Consider the following 20,706-nt stretch of genomic DNA (forward strand, 5'->3'; position numbering starts at 1 on the left):
TTTAATTTTTACATTTTTTAATAATATCGTCAAAATATTTTAACTTTTTTAACTTTTTATATCATATTAATAATTTTTTAATTACTATTCAAATAAAAAATTCACTACAATACAAATTTTTTTTACTTTTTTATACAAACACTTTTTACTTTATATTAAATTTATCATTTTTTATAATTTTAAAATTAACAACCTACTAATAACCCATTACTATGTACATGTCTGTCATTTATCAAACAAGGCCAATAATTGAAGTCCTGAGTCGTCGCAACACAAAACCTTTAGAGTAGTTTCCCAACAAAACCCCATGCCCCCACTGCCCATTGCCCCACTCTCACGGATTGACCTGTGTGTCAATGTGCCAACAAACGTTCATGGTAGTATAGTTCATGAATTGACTCATTATGTGATAATTTTGAATGGAATATTATTACGAAGAAGTTGAGATAATTGCGTATATGATGTATTGGATAAAGTTGAAAGAATAATTGGGCAAAACTTATAATGCGGTTATAATTTTATGCTCTGTTTGTTTTGATGTAAAATACTTTATAAAAAATGTTTTTGGCATTTTTTAGTATTTAATTGGAGCAAAAATAATGGTCAAAGGAAATCATTTTCAGTTTGACTGTAAAAACTTTTATAATTTTTAAAAAATGATTTACGGTTTTGAGGGATTTAAACTCTTCATTATTGCACGAACGTTTGTAGAAATCCGCTACCACCTGGCTGGAATCTGGAAATTTCTGTCAAAATCCAGTTAGTTTGGCCGAAATCTGAAAATTTCTGCCAGAATCTGACGACTTTGCAGGATTCTGGCGACGGTTGCCAAATTCCATTTTACACCGTTCGTGATTTTTTCATGCGAGCCAAATACCGAAAAATATTTTCAGAAAAATCATTTTTTCTAAAAACTAATTTCGTCGAAAATATTTTACGACGAAACAAACGGAATATTATTTACTTTTGCTCATACTGTAAGAATTCTCAATTTTAGACATGATACTCTAGCATTTTGTGGATTCTGGTATTATTTTATTAGTCTGGCACCCTAATACGAAAATCCTGAGTACTCACATTTTCGTCTTCTCATGTTCTCTTAATTAAATCCCAAGCTTTGTTAAAAAAATTTCTTTTTTTCCTTTTTCACGTTTTATTTTTTAAAATTATTTCTAGACCTTTTCTAATAACTCCCATGGTAGATCTTGATTAGTCCATATGTCATGTGTCGAAAACGAGATGCGTTTTGGTTAACTGTAATTGGAGGAACGGAGTGTGATCAAATCAATTGCAGAACATAGCGCTAGGGTGACAACCAAAAATTCCAGAAGCTTTTCACAAGCAGTTGGAATTACTTGTCAGCTAATCTAGCAAGTAGCAAAGCATGGCGCAAGTGAATCAAGAAAAAAACAAAGCAGAGGAACTGAATAAAGGAAAACATGCAAGTTCTTCATTAAAAGGACAGTTTTGCCTTTGGAGAGCAGCAGCCATTAGTTGCCATTCTCCCTTTTGCAACTAATCTCTTATCTTACGAAATGAAGAATAATCTTTCATCTTACCGAATGGGGTGCACCTCCCTTTGCTGATATAAAGATGAAAACAATTTTGAATTCTTTTCCTTTCAACAGGGACCAGGATTTTGCATGTATTTACAGTATTTTCAAAAAGATGAAAGAAATAATAATAAACATTGAAGGCGTTGAAAATAACAATTAACAAAGTCACAGTATAATATGCCATTAAAATTAGCAAACAATGTAATTCAGGGGCTTGGTATTCAAGGCAAGACGAGCAGTAAATCCTCTAAACTTCACAGCGATAGAGCTCAAACAAGTGCTAGTTTTTCAAACTTCAAATTCTAAAAGCAAACAACGTTCTACTTCATAGTGATAGAATTCAAACAAGTTCCCTAAGTAGTACTTAGTAAGTTTTTCAAACTTCAAAATCAAAGAGCAAATTATGTTCTATTTCACAATGCCATCAAAGAAAGATGGCTATGTGGCTACACGGCTAAAGTCAAACCTGTTTCATAGATTGGGGTCTAAACAATTTGGACCTAAATCTCAGGAGGTTGGATCCAAACTCTTTCAGTCCCGCCATTAGCATCCCGCGGATATAATGTACATCGACAACGCTGCTTAGTCTCCATCGAATAGCAGTAACTGTAAATGCCATAACGGTAATAAATCCTCTCCGCAAAACCTGAAGTTTCTCCTTCAGCTGAAACTGACAGCGAGGTACAGCCGAGAAATAATGCTTGACTTCCCAATGTATTTGCCTGCACCCAGGTCATGACTGACCAATCAAATCTGAATACTTCGAAGCCCTTAGAAGGACAAACCAACCAGAGCTCCCCATTAGAGGCAACCATATGAGCCCTCGACTGGAACAAGGCCCTGGCAATCGGTTTCCTATTCGTCAGCAAACTCCAATGTTGGTCTGCAACACGAAAGGCCCCCAACGCTCCTCTGGTAAAGACACAATAAAAAGTTCCATTACTGTAAACCACATCCTCAACTGCCCTTCTAAAACCATCTAATATGAGTGTGCTCCATTCACGGTCACCAGGATGACATATGCTTAGGTAAATCCTGTGGTCGTTTTTGGAACTTTGTATGGCAAAACAGAAACAATCTGGAGAAGTTGGAACCGAGGAGAATGTAGTTCGATTGAAGCTGAGGTTGAGATCAGGTAGTTTGATTATACTCTTGGTGTAGGGATTGTAGAAAAACGACAAGCTAGATTTCTGTAAAAGCAACCAACCAAATTTCGAAGCACAGATGGCTGCGCCATGTAAAACCTTGAACTCTTCTCTCTCGATTTTGCTGTAAGGGACGTGACTAGGGTTGGCAGATGGGCGATGGAAGCTACATACACTATAGACATTCTCATCAAAACCCCAACAGTGTTCCAATAGCCATGGAAGTGTCTTATTAACTGGAAAGCGCCGAGTTTGTCCCCAATTCTTACAAACAGCACGAAAGTATATTTGGTCAAGAGCATCAAGTCTTGCAGCAATTACATCTAAAACATTGACGGGAAGATCAGACCATTCTCTACATTCTGTTCCATTTCCCTCGAAACCACTTATGTTGTGCCTCTGTCGATTGATCATTATCGCCGTATCTCTTGAGCTACCCTTCAACTCTTCAAGCACCTAATCCAATTCATTTGACTAATCACTACCCCAAAATTCACTTAATCCACAAATCAAATTCCAAGTGCCTGTATGGGTATGAGAAGTGCAGCCAGTGCAGTGTTCACTTAAGTATATATGGCAATCAAAATTCATGGTCAAATTGAAGTAACAAATACTTGTAGCAGCTATTAATTGGAACCATACCCAAATTCAAAAACCTAAAAACTAATATGTCTGTTCTAAATGGCAAACCCTATGGAAAGTAACAACAAAAGAGAATTCTCATACAAAATTAGAATGCTAAACTAAATTAAAAGAAGCTTTTTTGCATATAGATCATGATCAAAAGCATCAACTACCGCACAGATCATCATGTGAATTTTCTGGACAGAAGAGGAGAAATGAAATATAAATTCATAATCACAAAATTCAAAGTCAACCTGTCCTCTAAAACATCACTGAACTTACCATCGGAGTCTGTGGAAAGCGAGCTCGTCGACCGTAAATGCGACAATTGGTATTCGCTTCGTCGTTGATCACTTATGTCGTCAGCTGTTCTCTCTCTCTCTCTCTCGAATTATTATTCTTGATTACTTAGGCTTGAATGATGCTATTTTGACAGGCTTCGTAGGTACGCTTATTCGTTCATGGGTTGTGAGATGGGACCTGTGAGAATAGTGTTGTTCTGTTCTATATGCTCCTTTGGTTTTTGTCATCACGTGCTATGTACGGATAGGTACTCTGGAAACAAATAAGCCGTAAAATTAATGTTATTCTTTTAATTAAATTAGCCGGATTATAATTTTTTTATAAAAAAAATGTTAAAATTCTTTCTAGCATTTTTTTGATATTCTTCTGAATGACGTAAATTTATTTTTTTTACTTAAAAAATTGCATTTCATAGATGATCTTTTGAGGTTTTTTTTATTAAATTTATATTATCCAGAATGACGCTAGAAGGAGCTATAACATTTCTCTTATTTATATAGTCTTATAGTATGCTTTGACATAATCTAAATCTGACACGTGACGTTTATGGTTGATAATTTTTGGATTAAACACTTTTTTGATACTTGTAGTTTAAAGTTTTTATCTTTTGCCCCTTGTATTTTAATTCGTATTACATATGGTATTTGAGTTTTGGAAAAAGACTGAATTAGTACATCCGTTAGTTTTTTCGTCCAAAAACTAACGGTGGTCCATGTGTCAACTCTTAGGAGTTGACACATGTCATAATGTAAAAAAATTAAAAAAAAAAACATAAAACAAAAAGCTTTAAAAATTAATACAAAATTGAAAACTTAAAAAAAAAAACAAAAACAAAAAAAAACAAACAAACAAAAAATTAAGAAGGTTTGGCCCTTGGGCGTAGGCCAAACCAACGTCGTGGCCCATGGGAGTGGGAGTGGTTCAGTCACCCCCAAGGCCAAAGAGCATATATATATATATATATATATATGAAGGTGTTTTTGGCTCTTGGGGTGGTTCGGCCACCCCCAAACCGGCCATTGGAGTGATTTAGCCACCCCTCTTCTTTTTTTCTTTTTTTTTTTATCAAAATTTTAAAGTTTTTAATACTTTAATTTTTTAAAAAGTTCTATTATTTTTATTATTTTTTATTAATTTTTAAAGCTTTTTATTTTCTGTTTTTTAATCTTTTTTTTATTATGACACATATTATTCTCAAGAGTTGACACGTGAATAACAGTTAGTTTTTTAACGAAAAAACTAATAGAAATATCAATTTGGTTTATTCCCTTTAAACCACAAGTATCAATACCCTATTTAACCCTATTTTTTTACACAACTCGCGAATTCAACACAAACCAAATGAAATTAATGAGTTAAGGTTGAAGAATGTGACCCGCTTTATTAAATGGATCAAATTAGAGTTGACATATATAATCTTATACCAATTTCTTGACACGACCTGAACCTGATATGTGAATACAAATTGTCACTCATAAAATTAAATAGCTTTTTCTACTTCAATAACATTTATTAAACAATGCAGTTATTTAAAGGCAATATACAAAACATTTTTATTAAAAAAATATAAAATACGACCGCTTCTGACAAAAGAGAGAGTGGGCACGCAAGTCATCTTTGTTGGACGGAAGTGGGTGTGCCACTACTCTAACTAAATAAGGGAGCTAGGTTGCACAATCACTTTGGTTCTTATTATAGGTGGTTGCGCAACCACTACAATAAAAGAGTTATGTAGTCACTCTAATCGGCCAAGAATAATTGTACGACCAGTCTTTATTCGATTGGAGTGGTGAACACGGCTACCCTTCTTCTCGGTTGAGAACAGCCACATAGCTACTTTCTTTTTTTCCTTAATAATTAAGAGTTAACTCAAAAAAAAAAAAAAAAATTGTGTGTGTTTTTTGAAGAAAAAAATGTGTATTACATGTTTATTTATTTGAAAATATAAAATACTTTCTATTGGGAAATATTTTTCCCCACAATTAATTAATGAGCCTATTGAGTTACATAGGCTCATGAAGACGCAAGGCCAATAAGACTTGATAGTTAAAGCTGAACTTATAAAGACCCAATTCTACAGACGTTGCTAGTGCGGTGCTCACTGAGGATATCTTGGAGGAGATACTGAGAAAGATACTCATGTCATGTTATTTTATTATTATTATTTTTTGATATGTCCACACAAGAGGGGGGAAGGGGGATTCGAACTAGTGACCTCCACTTCATGAGGCGTGGTCTCCAACCGATTGAGCTACCCCTTGGGGACTCGTGCCATGTTATTCGAGAGGCAAGTATGCCCTGAAAGATCATATCCGATAGGGGTTACAAACGGAGCGGTTATAACCGCTAACCGCTAACCGTTTAAAACCGTTAACCGCTTTTAAAAGCGGTTATAGGGTTTAGGAAAAGCAGTTAGTAACCGCTAACCGCTTATATATATATATATAACAAATTAAAAACCTAGGAGGCTGAGAGAGGGGCGTCGTTTTGGGCATTGCTGAATGCCCAAAACGACACCGTTTTTTAGAACATATATAAGCATCTTTTAGGTTTAGGGTTTCATTTACTCATTTAGATTCATTTCCTCCAAAAATCAGTCTAGTCTGCCGCTCGCCCAAGACGCCCAGCCTCTGCCTTTTGTCTCCCCTCCACTCTCCAGCGCCGTTCAGACCTCTCCGCCCATCTCGTCTCTGCCGCTGCTACATTGTAAGCTTCTCCACTCTTTCTCAGTTTCTCTCGCTTTTGTCTTGGCTTTTTTAGGGTGTACTGTGTGCAGTTTTGCTTTATCTAAGGCTTTTGTCTAGGCTTTTTTAGTGTGTGTCACTGTGTGTGATTTTCGTTTGTTTTAGGATTTCGGTTTTTCATTTTGGGTTGATTTTAAACTTTGTGTATATACTATATAATGTTCTGTTTGTTCTTTGTTTAGTGTTTACTAGATGTTGGAAGATATTATTTCTTCATTCTAGGGTTTCAGTTTTTCATTTTGGGTTGTTGTTTGCTGGAGAATGACCTGATTAAGACTTTGAGGCAAAACTACAAACTACAAACCAAGTAACTAATTGTATAAGGAGTATTCCAATTGGCATTCGAGAGCTTGAGGAATTTGTGGAAAGCTTTGATGAAGAAGGTAAATGATTGTAAATTAGTTGAAACTTTTCATTTGTGCAATTATTATTTTTGAAACTTACTTTTCAATTAACTAAACCTTATTCTTTTGTAGATGGCGCTCAATCAATGACCAAATCATCCTTGGACTTCTAGAGACTTTATATCTAGAAGAATATATGCAATGAAGGGTTATTGTAATGTTTTGGTTTTAGTTATTTGGATATTTGTATTTTGATTTGTGATGTTTTGGTTTTGGATTTGGAAGTATTTGGTTATTTGGATTTGTAATGTTTTGGAGTATTTGGTTATTTGGATTTGTTTGGTTTTGGAGTTTTTTTTTTTTTTTTTTGAATAATGGTTTTGGAGTATTTGGATTTGTATTTTGTAATGTTTTGGAGTATGTGGTTATTTACTTATTTGGATTTGTATTTGGATTTGTAATGATTTGGATTTGGTTATGTGGTTATTTGTTTGTATTTTGGATTTGTATTTTTTTTAATAAATATTTTGGATTTGTATTTTGATTTGTTAATTTTGTACCAAAAGGCAAAATGTCAAAAAATTATGCACAAAACCGACCCAAAATTGATCCAAAACATAAATTGAAAAGTGGTTTTAAAACCGCCGATTATTAAAACAATAACAGCTAACCGACGGTTATAAAAATAACCGCCTCCGCCTAGGCGTTTAGCGGTTTTAGCTAATAATCTCCGGTTATAACTGTTTGTACACCCCTAATTATCCAATGAGTTTTTCACAGGATACGCCAAATCTGGTATCGATTGGCCAAGAGAGAGTTTTGGGAAGAGTCAATCCTAAAACTCTCGGAATATTGTTCACAGGCTTAAATCCCGAAATCAGCCCTCGTCTTGGATCTTTTGGGATGGGCCTCCACCAGATCAGCCAATCAGGGACTCGAGCTGGAAAGTTGACGGGACTCCCCGCCTATAAATGAGCTTATACCATCAGGTATGAAATTATTTGATTTTTATACTCCATACAAATCAGGGTTGACAGTTTTTTGCACGACTTGTAAATTCGACACGAACACAACACGAAGTTATAGGGTTTGAGTTTAGGCTAAATGAGTTCGGGTCAAACAAGTCAACCCATTTATGACACATTTATTTATTTTATTATTATTATTTTTAAAGAAAAAAACCGAAATAGAAGAAGGAAAGTTAGACTTATAAAACCCTAGCCGCAATTTATGTTTTTCACCTTTTTTTTTTTTTTTTATTCATTAACAGATTCACTCCATGCACTGTCGTCGCCCATCGACTCCACTCGTCCATAGAGACAAGGAGACCAAAAGCCCTTTCTTCTTCGTGTATGGAGACCAAAAGCCCTTCTTTACAAATAGAGTTATATAAAAACGTTGCCGTGGCCGATCGGCTGTAACCAGTGAAACCATCTTCCATATTTTCAAACAACAAAACCACCATTACAACCTTCTTCTTCTCAAAACCTTTGAAAGAGAGAAAAAGAACTTTCATGCTTTTTGAGAAAGACAAGGAACTCCTTTTGGATTTGGTTTGAATCGGAGACCAATTCGACTCGTTCGTTCTCGACTTGGTCTCTCTAGGGTCTTCTTCTCCCAAATCAGGTATGTTCCTCATTTTTTTCATCGTTTTTTATCTGGTTTTGTAGTTGTTTTTTATTTAGTTGCTGAGAAAATCGAGGAAAAGAAAAGGAAATGTGGGATCTTGCAACTTCTGCTGGAGTTTGTTTGAATTGCGTGGTGTTAGGCTTTACTTAAGGTTTAGAGAAATGCTACAGGTACTTACACTTTCTCAAAGAGAGGCTTACAAATTGGCGTGACATCTTATATAAAGATGATAATGCCCTTCACCAGCCCCAACAAAAATCTACAGCTCTAAGAAAAATGTCTCCAGATCCAGACCTCGACCACCGGCGAGCTCCCGACACTGTTGAAAACCGACGAGATCTCTCGGATCTCTCTTTGTTCGGAAACCCACGCACACTGGCGTGGGTTTAGTGGAAGTCGAAAAACTCCCACCCCGACCATGGGCTACCTGCACGCCCTAGAGCCCCAACGATGTTGGAAACTCCTGTGGTTGAGGTCTAGAGTTTCCGGCTTGCTCTAGTCGCGTTGTGCATCCTTTGAGAGATCCAGCTGGAAACCCATGCACACCGGCGTGGGTTTGGTGGGTCGGGGTGCGTGGGTATGGTGGGTTGAGGTGTTCGGGTTTTTGGCAGTGTCGGGATCGTGCTCGGCCGGCGTGCTGGGTTCAACCGGAGATGAGAATGACATTTTTGTCTCTATGTACTGAGATTCGTTTTGACTTATTTTGTATCTATGTGGCATGCGAGGGTCGTGGCCAGTAGTTACTGTGTAGCATTTGCTAAAGTTAAACGCCTAGGACAGTAGTTTCACCACCCAGCCAATTCCGCCCGAATCCGATATTTTCGGTAATAAAAAGGATTAGGACGGGTTGAGACATTTGTAAGAAACGTAATAGTTTTGTGGTTGTTTACCTACCGCCATAATAAACGAAGGTGTTATGATGGCTAGAAATTAATCATCCTAATTTGCTAATATTATTGTTTTTTTTTTTTTTGTTGTTTTTTTGGTTGGGAATAATCTCACTACAGACAGGCCGATCTGAAAAATTATGGGTATTACATGTGACTGATTATATGTTTCCTAACAAGGTTTGTTTTCCATTGATGTGATAACATGATTCCTTCATCGCAGTGATCTCTCTTTCATTCTTCTGTGTGATTGATTGACCGGAGATTAGAGATTGATATGCAGTGATATTTCCTTATAGGTTTTGGTCATGTCTTTCAATTCCCATTCATATTGTGATGTCGTCCATCTGGCAGGATCTCCTCTTTATGACTATAACATGATTCGTGGGAATTTGTCTCCATTTGAGTATGGAAGTGATCGATGTCAATGGTGAAAATTGTAAATGTAGAAGATAGAATTGAAATGGTGAATGAGTTAACGAAGTAGATTGAATATGAAAATGTTGGGAATTTGAGAATGACCCAACAAGCCCAATTACAGTAACTAAACTCGCCAAGTTTGTTAGGCCAGCCCACTTGCACCTCCAGCTAAGTCCAATTAGTTATCCTTCTTCCATACGTGCTAAATAATAATCTCAGCCTGCTCTGATCTTAGCCGTTACTTATTTGACACGTAGCCCTTAAGATACACAATCTCGAGCCTTCTCTCCTGCTTCATGCCTCCCACTTTCCCAGGACACGTGATTTGTGCCCACTTTCATGACTTTTCTGGTGAAAAAATGATAAATTTACAACACCATCATAACAAGTGCACAACATTCTCTTATATTGGGTGGGGCCCAGTGTGTGAGGCCCACCTCATATGAAGGGGTGTTATGCGCTTGTTGTGATGGTGGTGTTATGCGCTTGTTGTGATAGTGGTGTTATACGCTTATTGTGATGGTGGTGTGTAAGAATCAAATTCTTTTCTTAGGACTCTCTCTATGTGGTTCTCGTGACCACAGCAAGATAAATACGGTTAACAATCTCTGCGCAAGCCACAAGCCATCTAAACAAAATCCATCTCATCCTACATTTCTACTCCGAAAAGGCAAAATCATCCAACCCAGAGAATAGGCGGTTTTGGAATGTAGCCACGGTGGTAAGTTTTTTTCAAAATAGCTTAATAAAAATTTTTTTTTTTTTTTTTTTTTTTTTTTTTTTTTTTTTTTTTTTTTTTAAAGTAGAATCTTCAGATCATTTTATCACACCCTATTGGCATGCCAAACATAGCGAACACGAAGGCTTCTGCTCAACTGAAGTTGCGAGAAAACTCGAAGCTCTGACAGAGAGAGGCGAATTGCGATTGCAGAAGAGAAGCAGCGATGACGGGATTTGGAAGATTGATAGGGCGAGCCCTTTGGTATTCATCTCAACAACAAAGACTTCTAAGGCCTTGCGTTGAACAAAGCTTACGCCTCCTACATGCTTCTTCTTCTTCTTCCTCAGCCGTGACGGCGTCGTATCGGGACTGCCAAATCGCTTCATTTTCCTCAAATCTTGCATCTCTGAGATTTTCCCCATTCGGAGGTTCCTCTCTTTTGTTTAAGTAATTCTTTCCCTTTTGATTAATTGTTTTTTTTTTTTTTTTTTTTCATTTATAGTATACAATTATTGTTGATAATATTCTTGCGCAGGGCAGAGGAGGACCATGTTTATACAAACGCAGTCCACGCCCAACCCTTCCTCTCTGATGTTCCATCCGGGGAAGCCGGTTATGGAAGTTGGGAGCGCTGACTTTCCGAATGCGCGTGCGGCCATGAATTCTCCGCTGGCAAAAGCGCTTTTCGGAATCGATGGTCAGCTTCTTTCTGCTTTTATTTTTATGCGTTATGCCCTTTTACATTGTGTTTATTTGGTACGCTTCCTTTTAACGCAGGTATTACTCGAGTTTTCTTTGGATCAGATTTCGTTACGGTGACAAAGTCAGACGATGCTTCTTGGGATTTTTTGAAGCCTGAAATCTTTGCAGCTATCATGGATTTCTATTCTTCTGGTGAGCCACTGTTTCTGGATTCCAAAACTGCGGCAGCCATGGACACTGCTATCGGTGAGGTATAACTTTTAACTTCGAGCTTAGATTCACGAACTTTATACTATTTCCTCTGATCTTAAATTAAGATTTGCTTGCATTCTAACTGTATTAGCATTTGGTGTTATGAAGTAAATATTGCAATGTTTAAATGCCCCCTGGACAGTAAGCTTTTCAATGTACAAAGGTCCTAAAGTATGCCAGAGATACTAGGATTATATATTTTGAAGTTTCGGGCAAACATAGTTTAAAAAGATCTTGATTGGCCTCGTGGTACAAATCCCTTAGGACCTATGCCCTAGAGTTTGAAGAACCGATGTCATTAGGCCTTACGTTTTAAGACTTGATTTTTGTCATACTCAGCAAGAAAATGGAGCACTGACCTAATGTCCTTCTTTCATTGTTATTTCATTTGCTTGGAAACTTTTGGGCATTGCTTTAGGAACAATGAGCCTGCTTGAAGTTGAGGCCAATGAGCCTGCACTGACCTAATGTCCTCCTTTATGAGTAAAATCTGTATTCTAAGAAATTATAGGTTTTACTCTATTGGTGAGGTTGAGGCCAATTGGTTGGAGAGAGCATTCGAGGAAGGGGGAGATTTTGGGGGTAGTGAAAGCTATAAATAGTGATAAGGCCCCGGGCACTGACGATTACTCTACGGCATACATCCAAGCTTGCTGATATGTTTTAAAAGAAGACATAATGAAGATCTTTCATGGCTTCCATGCTAGAGGCAAGTTTGAAATGAGCCTAAATACGATTTTCATTGCTCTCATTCCAAATATTTCAGGGCCGTTGATCTTAAGGATTTTCTTCCGATTAGTCTAGTGAGTGGCATTTACAAAATTATTACCAAAGTTCTAGCTAACAGGCTGAAAATGGTATTGGAGAAGATTATTTCCTCGTCTCACAATGCATTCATCCATGGAAGGCAGATTCTAGATCCCGTTCTCAATGCTAATGATGTCATGATAGCAAAATCAGATATGGGGAGCTGGGTGTGCTCTGCAAATTGGATTTAGGAAAAGTTTATGATCACGTTAATTGAGATATTCTGTTGTACATGCTGAGGAGGAGCGGTTTAAAGAGGAAATGGTGTACTTTGATAGCTCATTGCATCTCTACTGTGTGTTTTTTTGTATTGATAAACGACACTCCCATCAGTTTCTTTAATAGCTCTTATGGCTTGAGACAGGGAGACCTCGTCTCTGTTGCTATTTGTCATGGTGATGGAGGCTTTGGGTAAGATGATCCATGTTGCAGTGAATAAGGGTTTCTTGTGTAGCTAGTGTTACCAATCGAATTAAGAAGTTACACTGGGATTTCTTGTGGGGAGATATGGGTGAAGAGGTCAAATTTCACCTTATAGGCTGATCCAAGGAGTGTTCTGTGACCTTTGGGGGACTTTTAAGGGTTCAAAATTTTCTCATGTTCAATCGACCTCTTATGGGAAAGTGGTATTGGCGTTATGCTTATGAGAGAGAGGTTCTGTGGAGATTGGTAGTGGACGTTAAATATGGTAGTCAGTGGGGTGTGTGGTGCTCTAATGGAGTTAATGGGTCTTATGGGGTGGGTCTCTGGAAATTCATTAGGAGGGATTGGGAGGAGTTTTCTAGATGTACTAGATTTGAGGTGGGTGATGGCTTCAAGATTAATTTTTGGCATGGTGTGTGGTGTGGGGGGTAACCCCTTAAGGTAGCATTTACAATGTTGTTTAACATTGCCTATGTTAGGGATGTATCTGTAGCATATCATATTCAATTCTCTAATGGCTTTCCTTAGTAGAACATTAATTTTATTAGAGTGGCGCATGATTAGGAGTCGAAATTATTTTCCTCGTTTTTCAATCAGTTGTATTCCATCAGATTGAAACAAGATGGTGCAGACAAGCTTTATTGGAACCCCTTCAAGAGTGGGTTGTTTGATGTAAGAATGTTCTATAATGTTTTAATCTCTCATGACAGCACTTCTTTCCCTTGGATGTGTATTTGGCAGAGGAAGACCCCTTGGAGAGTGGCTTTCTTTGCTTGGTCAACCACTTTAGATATTCAATTCTCTAATGGCTTTCCTTAGTAGAACATTTACAATGTTGTTTAACATTGCCTATGTTAGGGATGTATCTGTAGCATATCATATTCAATTCTCTAATGGCTTTCCTTAGTAGAACATTAATTTTATTAGAGTGGCGCATGATTAGGAGTCGAAATTATTTTCCTCGTTTTTCAATCAGTTGTATTCCATCAGATTGAAACAAGATGGTGCAGACAAGCTTTATTGGAACCCCTTCAAGAGTGGGTTGTTTGATGTAAGAATGTTCTATAATGTTTTAATCTCTCATGACAACACTTCTTTCCCTTGGATGTGTATTTGGCAGAGGAAGACCCCTTGGAGAGTGGCTTTCTTTGCTTGGTCAACCACTTTAGATAACTTAAGAAATAGGCGTATCATTGTGGTAGATTGGTGTTGCTCGTGTAAAAAGTGTGGGAAAACCATTGACCATCTTTTACTCCATTGTGAGACAACTAGGTCTCGTTTGGTTTGCGGAATGAGTATTCCATTGGGAAAAAGAATAGTTATTCCCAAGAATAAAAGACAGTGAAATTGAATGATTATTCATAATCTTTAGTTAGGCAACAACACATACACTTTAATTGGAATCCAATCAAAATTACTAAAAAAAACCCCACATAATATATATATTAAAAAAAAAAACTTAAATTATCTAAAAAAAAAATTGAAAAATGGTGGGTGGCCGACCACCCGTGGCCACCCCTGATGAGAATCGGGGGTGGTGCGACCACCCCCGGAACGCCTTGGGGTAGGGGGTTGGGTTTTGTTTTTTTCCCAGGAAATTATAGTCCATTCCCATTGGAATAACTAATCCTCTCATTGTTGATAGGAATCGGTATTCTTCTTCGTAAGGGAATAGTTATTCCAATGGGAATAACTATTCCAAGGAATAGACCCTTACCAAACAAAAGAATAACTATTTCATAGGAATAATCATTCCATTCTAAGGGTCTATTTCGCTAACCAAATGAGACCCTAGTGTCTTATAGAGCTCTATATTTGGTTTAGCGTGAGTCATGCCTCGCCGAGTGAGAGATCTCTTTGCTTGTTGGAGAGAGCAGTTTGGCAGTACTCAAAGTGAAGCTATTTAGAAGATTTTGCTTTGCTTGATATGATGTATTTGGAGAGAAAGAAATGAAATGACATGACTGAAGCTTTGAAAACAATGAGAGGACGGTGGGAGAGTTAAAGGCTTTCTTTTTCAGTACCTTTTTCCAGTGGATAGCTGTCTATGAGTGTTTTCAAAATTTATTTTATTTACTTTTTTGATATATTTTCTTTTTCTAGTTAGGTGTTTCTCTTGTATACTTCATGTGTACTTGAGAGAGCCATTTGGTTTTTAATGAATTTTGATTACTTAACAAAAAATTCTTATCTTTTTCAACTAACAATTGATGTCTGAGTTGCTAATTTCAATTAAACCTAATCCATACAAGGGGCAGCTTAGTTGAGCATTCCAAATTCTATTTTACTTAACCCAACAAATACTCCACCAGCATCAGTGTACGTTACATGCTCGTGTCTTGTAACTATTGGCATTGCCACTCTACTGCCTCTGTTATTGCAACAGAACAATCGTGAACTTCTATTTGCCACCCCTACCTCCATATCACTGTACCTCCTGGCCTAGGAATGGCAAGGGGTTGGGTGTTGGATGGAAGAAGCCTTCCCAAACACGTACTTGTTGTAAAAATATACCTCAACCCCATCCGACACCATCTAAATACTATAGCTGCTACATACTATCATAATTGATAATATAATCTCTATCTAGAGATACTAAAGACTTTAAAATTACATTTAATTATTCTGTGTCACATAGGTTTTTACTATATTTAAATGAGAAAGATAGAGAGAAGTGGTGCTTAAGGGCTATAGAACTTGTGATTGTTTATTACTAAGTAAATTTTAGCAATTAATTTATGTAATTACATTGGGGTCAATTACCAACGCTGAAAACTAGAACCCCCTCGAACCCTGATGGGATTTAATTTTGAACCCAAAATCATCCAAAACCCTGATGGGATATAATTGGTGACAGGTTAACATTTGGTCTTCCAATTCTCTCTCTCTCTCTCTCTCTCTCTCTCTCTCTCTCTCTCTCTCTATATATATATATATATATATATATGTATGTATATGTATATGAAGGATCAATATAAATTTTGTGTGGCTTTACTGGCTAGAAGCTTGAGAAGTTTGTGGTTTACAGTTTCTTTGTCAAACTAAGAAGGCTTGGAAAAAGAAAAAGCTGAGGAAACACATTGAATCTGTCCATTAGATTAGTGTGAGGTGAACACTCAATTTATCCATCTTCAGCACATAGGAGGTATAATACATATATGGTCGCTTTACTTGTTTTGTTATCCCACTCGCTGGGACGCCAAAAATGGGGTGATGCCATGGGTTCCAAGAGGGGTGATTGTGATATCCCACATCGCCGAGTATGAGAATGGAGATGTGCTTATATGTATATTCGCACCCTTCTTGACACGTGTTTTCAACCCGTGATGATAATGAACTTATCAAAACTCCGCAGTTAAGTGTATTTACGCGAGAGTGATACCAGGATGGGTGACCTCATTAGAAGTCTAGTTTGAAGGAGTCAAAAGCGGACAATATTGTGTCGTTGGACGTGGGTCGTTACAAATGGTATCAGAGTCATTGTCTAGCTTGAGATGGGGGGAGCGTGTATAAGCCCATTAGGGTCATCAGTGAACACTTGCTGGGACGCCAAGAATAGGGTGATCCCATGAGGGTCGCCAGTGAGGACGCTGGGTCTCAAGAGGAAGTGATTGTGACGTCCCACATTGCCTGGGTATGGGAATGAGAATGTGCTTATATGTATATTCGCATTATTCTTGACACTACGCATTTTAAAGCCGTGATGGTGATGAACCTATCAAAACTCCGCAGTTAAGCGTGCTTATGCGAGAGTAGTACCGGGATTGGTGACCTCCTGGAAAGTTTGTCGGGAGAGCAAAAAATAGACAATATTGTGTCATTGAGGATGGGTCGTTACATCCCACACCCGAAGGAAGCAGGTCAAAGAGGGTTTCGAAATAGGAGAGAGTGGGCTTTCCTTTTATGGCAATCACATTTACTCCCCAAGTGGCACAAGACTTTATTTCTATGTGGTGTTCCTGGTGATCTGTTATTTATGGTCTCCTTGTTCTTTGAGATAACATTGAAATATCGATTTTTAGAAATAAAAACAAATTTCACCGTTCCTAGCTACTTATTAATTATTAATAAAAAAAAGGTTATTGTTGCCTAACTCGTCAGAAATTTGTGGAAACATTATCACTTTGCATGGTCATTTCTTGGGTATCTTTTTGTTCATTTTTTTTTATTAATGTTTTAATATATCACCAGAGGCCTTTACAAACACTTTTTCAGGTCTTCTTGAAAACTCAGATTCTACTATTTTCTAGTGCATTATCTTGAATATTCGAATTGCTTGTAATGAAGTAGCACGTCAACCTGAGTTCTATATTGACTATGAGTAGCTTGTCACCAGGAAAATAGAAAAAAAAAAGTGAAATATACTTTGGCCCCCTCAACTAACAACCATTTTTTATAAAGCCCCATGAACTGACAGGTGTAAAACTTAGATCCATCAAACTACCAATTTGTTGCAATTAAGCCACTTTTATGTCATACCCAAACAAAACCCCTATTTTCTTTAAAAAAGTAAATAAATTTATATATAAAAAAATACATACACATAGTAAGGTTCGATAAGATTCGATTAGTATGGTAAGAATTTGCATGAAATTTTGTTTTTAATTTTTTTTAAGAAAATAGGGGTATTTTTTGAACAGTGGCAGAAAAGTGGCTTAATTGCAACAAAATGGTAGTTTGATAGATCTAAGTATCACACCTGTCAGTTCGTAAGGCTTTATAAAAAATGGCTGTTAGTTGAGATGGCTAAAGTATATTTAACCAAAAAAAAAAAATTAACCATTTTTTGTGGGAATATATTAGAGAGATGGATAAATTGAGGTGTCATTTGTTTGATTTGCAGCCTACAAATTTTCTGTGATTTTGAACAGAAATATCATTGGCATTTTGTGAGATGACCTAGACCCATTTCAATGGACAAGTGCAGAGCGCTAGGGACAACCAGAAACTTTACTATTGGAACATAAATTCTGGAGGATTTTTGTTTTTAAATGTTATGGTCAATTAGTTTTATTGTGAATAAATCTTTTAGATGGGAGCCTTTTCGTTTGTTGATACAGGATGACTCTGAAACTGTAGCAATGATCAAAGAACTGTTGGAAACCCGTATAAGACCAGCAGTGCAAGATGATGGTGGGGATATTGAGTATCGTGGATTTGATCCGTAGGTTTTCCTTCATTTTGCTGAAAATATCTTATGAATGTTTTAGAATTGATATTTCATGAATTTAACTTGTTCACATTTTTTTATGTGTTTTTGTCACGTAACACTTATAAGTTTATGGGTATGATTTCTTCAGAGAAAGTGGAATAGTGAAACTGAGAATGCAAGGAGCGTGTAGTGGCTGCCCTAGCTCAGCTGTCACACTAAAATCTGGCATTGAAAACATGCTGATGCATTATGTTCCAGAGGTTAGTGATAAGTATTGATTGGAGTTACGTTTATATACACATTTGTCATTGTTGTCTGACACCTTCCATTCTCCCTAGCCACTGATAAGAACTGGTATATATTTTTTCTCAGAAGATAGAAAGAGTAGCATAGTCCTTAATCATTGTGTGTGCATCCCGAATACTATTCCATGCCATAGGTACATTTTCTTGTTGGGAAGTTGAACCCATACCCCCGGCGTTTCCAAAACTAAAAAAGGGAGTAGGCACAAGAGTAGTTCATTAGTGGTAAAGAAAAACATTTATGTTATTTATATGCATGATGATTATGATCTGCTTATAGAAAACAATTTACATGATGTAATTTGAGGATTACTCTTCTTGGGAGAAAAATTGTTAAGCCCTTAATATTTCATTGGTTTAAACCAAAGAAACTGTGGGTGCACTAAGAGGAACCCTTCGAAAGAAAAAATTAAAAAAAACATTGGTCACAATGCATGATATGTTCTAGCTTGGATCAGCACCGATTGAGACTCCTGAGAAGAAAATATTGTTAGTTTGAAGGTGTTAAAAAGGTGAGAAATACTAAACCCTAAGGGATGGGATTGCTCTGTGTGCGTGTGTGATCGCGCGCATGTGAGCATAAACTAGCTGGTTTTTCTACTTAGCTCACATGGAAAATTATTTGGTTTTAAATATCTTTTTAGCCCGTGCTTCTGCCTTACGCTATTGCTAGTTTATGTTTTTACTGTGACAATTTATTTTCATATATAAAGTTATGGCCACAGGCTGGACATATTTTCTGTTGTACTAGCAAGTGGGACCAATCTCTATTTTCCTTTCCAGTTTGTTTCCTCATGCAAATCTCCTGCATTTACAGGTCAAAAGTGTGGAGCAAGAACTAGATGCTGAGGAAGAGGAAGCAACATTAACCGGCCAGATGGAGTAGGTGATTATATTGGTTAGATCTTGGAAGCCACACATTGTAAATAGTGAGCTCAAAGAGAACTTCAGGGACATGTTCTTGTACGGATCAAATAGAACTGCATTTGTTTAACTTAATTTTCCTGGTAGATAGAATATGAAATGGGACAAAATTATGACTATTTTGAAATTTTCAATTTCAAATATGGAATCACATGTGATATGAAAAATATTTGCATGTGATAATGAAAGGCTAAAAGGAAAAGTATTTTAATCCATTAATATGTATAAAATGTGCAAAATATTGAGCTAACCTTAATCCATACAATTTCTAAATGTGATGGGATGCACATATGGGTTAAATTATTAAGGAAAGATTGCATAGGATCTTAATGTGATTTGAAATAAATTTGTCGATGCATATTGATGGTGGAAAATCTTGTAAGAATTAATAAAGAACAAATGATTTTTCTCTTAAATCCTTCAATAAAATTCTCCATAATCTCATTTTATTCATTAATTCTATAAAATTTTGTTTCATTTGAATAAAGGTGTAATGTGGACTAAGTTCATGACAAGAGAATTAAAGTTAATTGATGCAATTTACTAACTTGCCTTAAAAATAATATTTTAAAATTCAAACTTGAAGTCTTTAAGATGCATGGACGGCTAGGGTTTTTAGAACTAGGGTTTTTATAAGAAATCTCATTGTAAGGAAATAGGTCATATTTGTGCAAAAATATAAAATTTGTTTTGTGAAGATTCGGTCTAATGCCCTCTCAATGCTTTATTTGCTAATTAACCATTAAATTAACCATGTCTTCGATATTGGACTTTAAAATAGAAATATATATGTTATGCTTTTAAATATGCATCGATCCATTTAACTAAGATAAACCAACCAATCACACTAATAAGCATACACATCTCTAAGCCCATCCACCTAGCCAAACTTACAATTTTACTCCAATTTAGAATTGAAGTTGTTACAATCTTCCCCCCTTAAGAAAATTCCATCAAACATTATAAGCGTAAATGGTATACTTACACTAACATGACAGGTAGATACTCCTCATCACTAGAGAACTCAGTGGAGGTGCACGAGTATTGCCCGGACTCTATAGCTTAGTCCATCGAAGAAAATATATGAAATCTGGTAGTTCGTGTAGTCGGCGATGTTGTCTCTGCTGTGCAATAGCTTCCATTGGCTCTTCCTTGGAGTCCTCTGCATGAACCCTCATCCCGAAACAGGCCACTTCCTTCCTCAGTGCAACCTTCATAAATACATTTCCTCCTACCATAAACTTCGAGTCTTTATGTCTATTATCTATGTAATCTGTCAGTTCTTAGTGAGTCGCAGTCAAATCAATGCTAGAGATGTGTTATTATATAAAAAATTAAATATGCGCTTGGGTGGCGATTTATATTAACTTTATATTATAAATATTTTTTACATATGATATTGCATGAATATTTAATACTAGAGATGTGTTATTTGTATTTACACTCATACTTGGTGTGTGATTCATGCATATGAGATGGATCACACACTAAATGTGAGTATGTGTACAAAAAAGAGCGTATTTACCAAAAAAAAAAAAAAAAAAAAAAAAAAACTTGGGAGACATAATCGATCTATATGAATTAATTGTAATTTTTCTATACATGAAAATAATGTCGTAGAGGGAATGTGAAAGTTGGAGCTTTCCCTTTCTCGTTTGATTTGTGAACGTACGTGGCTGCCTTTGTTGTTCATATTTCTTTCCTATTTATATATATACAATACAACTTTTGTGAGTTGCAAAATATTTAATATATGAATTTTTTGTAAAAT

The 20,706-nt window shown here is 36.5% G+C and overlaps 2 protein-coding genes across 3 annotated transcripts; one reads left to right on the forward strand and one right to left on the reverse strand.

Annotated features, from left to right (window-relative positions):
* Positions 1-1,856: 1,856 nt before the first annotated feature.
* Positions 1,857-3,804, reverse strand: LOC133859401 (F-box protein At3g56470-like). Of its 2 annotated transcripts, none has more exons than XM_062294802.1 (2): positions 3,608-3,804; positions 1,857-3,157 (listed from the first exon to the last, which is right to left on the reverse strand). In XM_062294802.1, the coding sequence occupies exons 1-2, from the start codon at positions 3,608-3,610 to the stop codon at positions 2,057-2,059; spliced, it is 1,104 nt and encodes a 367-aa protein (XP_062150786.1). In that variant the 5' UTR covers positions 3,611-3,804; the 3' UTR covers positions 1,857-2,056. The 2 variants fall into 2 exon arrangements, with proteins under 2 accessions (XP_062150786.1, XP_062150787.1); XM_062294803.1 differs by having other exon boundaries at positions 1,857-3,225; positions 3,608-3,803.
* A 6,431-nt stretch (positions 3,805-10,235) lies between these two features.
* LOC133859402 (nifU-like protein 4, mitochondrial) lies at positions 10,236-19,054 on the forward strand. Its single transcript, XM_062294804.1, has 7 exons — positions 10,236-10,373; positions 10,505-10,801; positions 10,909-11,070; positions 11,151-11,326; positions 17,618-17,721; positions 17,858-17,969; positions 18,829-19,054. Exons 2-7 carry the CDS (start codon positions 10,597-10,599, stop codon positions 18,895-18,897), a joined length of 828 nt encoding a protein of 275 aa, XP_062150788.1. The 5' UTR covers positions 10,236-10,373; positions 10,505-10,596; the 3' UTR covers positions 18,898-19,054.
* Positions 19,055-20,706: the final 1,652 nt, after the last annotated feature.

Source organism: Alnus glutinosa, chromosome 2 (assembly GCF_958979055.1).
Source record: "Alnus glutinosa chromosome 2, dhAlnGlut1.1, whole genome shotgun sequence".
Taxonomy (NCBI): Eukaryota; Viridiplantae; Streptophyta; class Magnoliopsida; order Fagales; family Betulaceae; genus Alnus; species Alnus glutinosa.

Excerpts from the sequence above, each read along its gene's own strand:
- LOC133859402 (XM_062294804.1), top strand. The coding sequence starts at position 10,597 with ATGACGGGATTTGGAAGATTGATAGGGCGAGCCCTTTGGTATTCATCT. Across the intron at positions 11,071-11,150 it reads AGCGCTTTTCGGAATCGATG|GTATTACTCGAGTTTTCTTT; the intron begins GTCAGCTTCTTT and ends CTTTTAACGCAG. Across the intron at positions 17,970-18,828 it reads TGATGCATTATGTTCCAGAG|GTCAAAAGTGTGGAGCAAGA; the intron begins GTTAGTGATAAG and ends CTGCATTTACAG.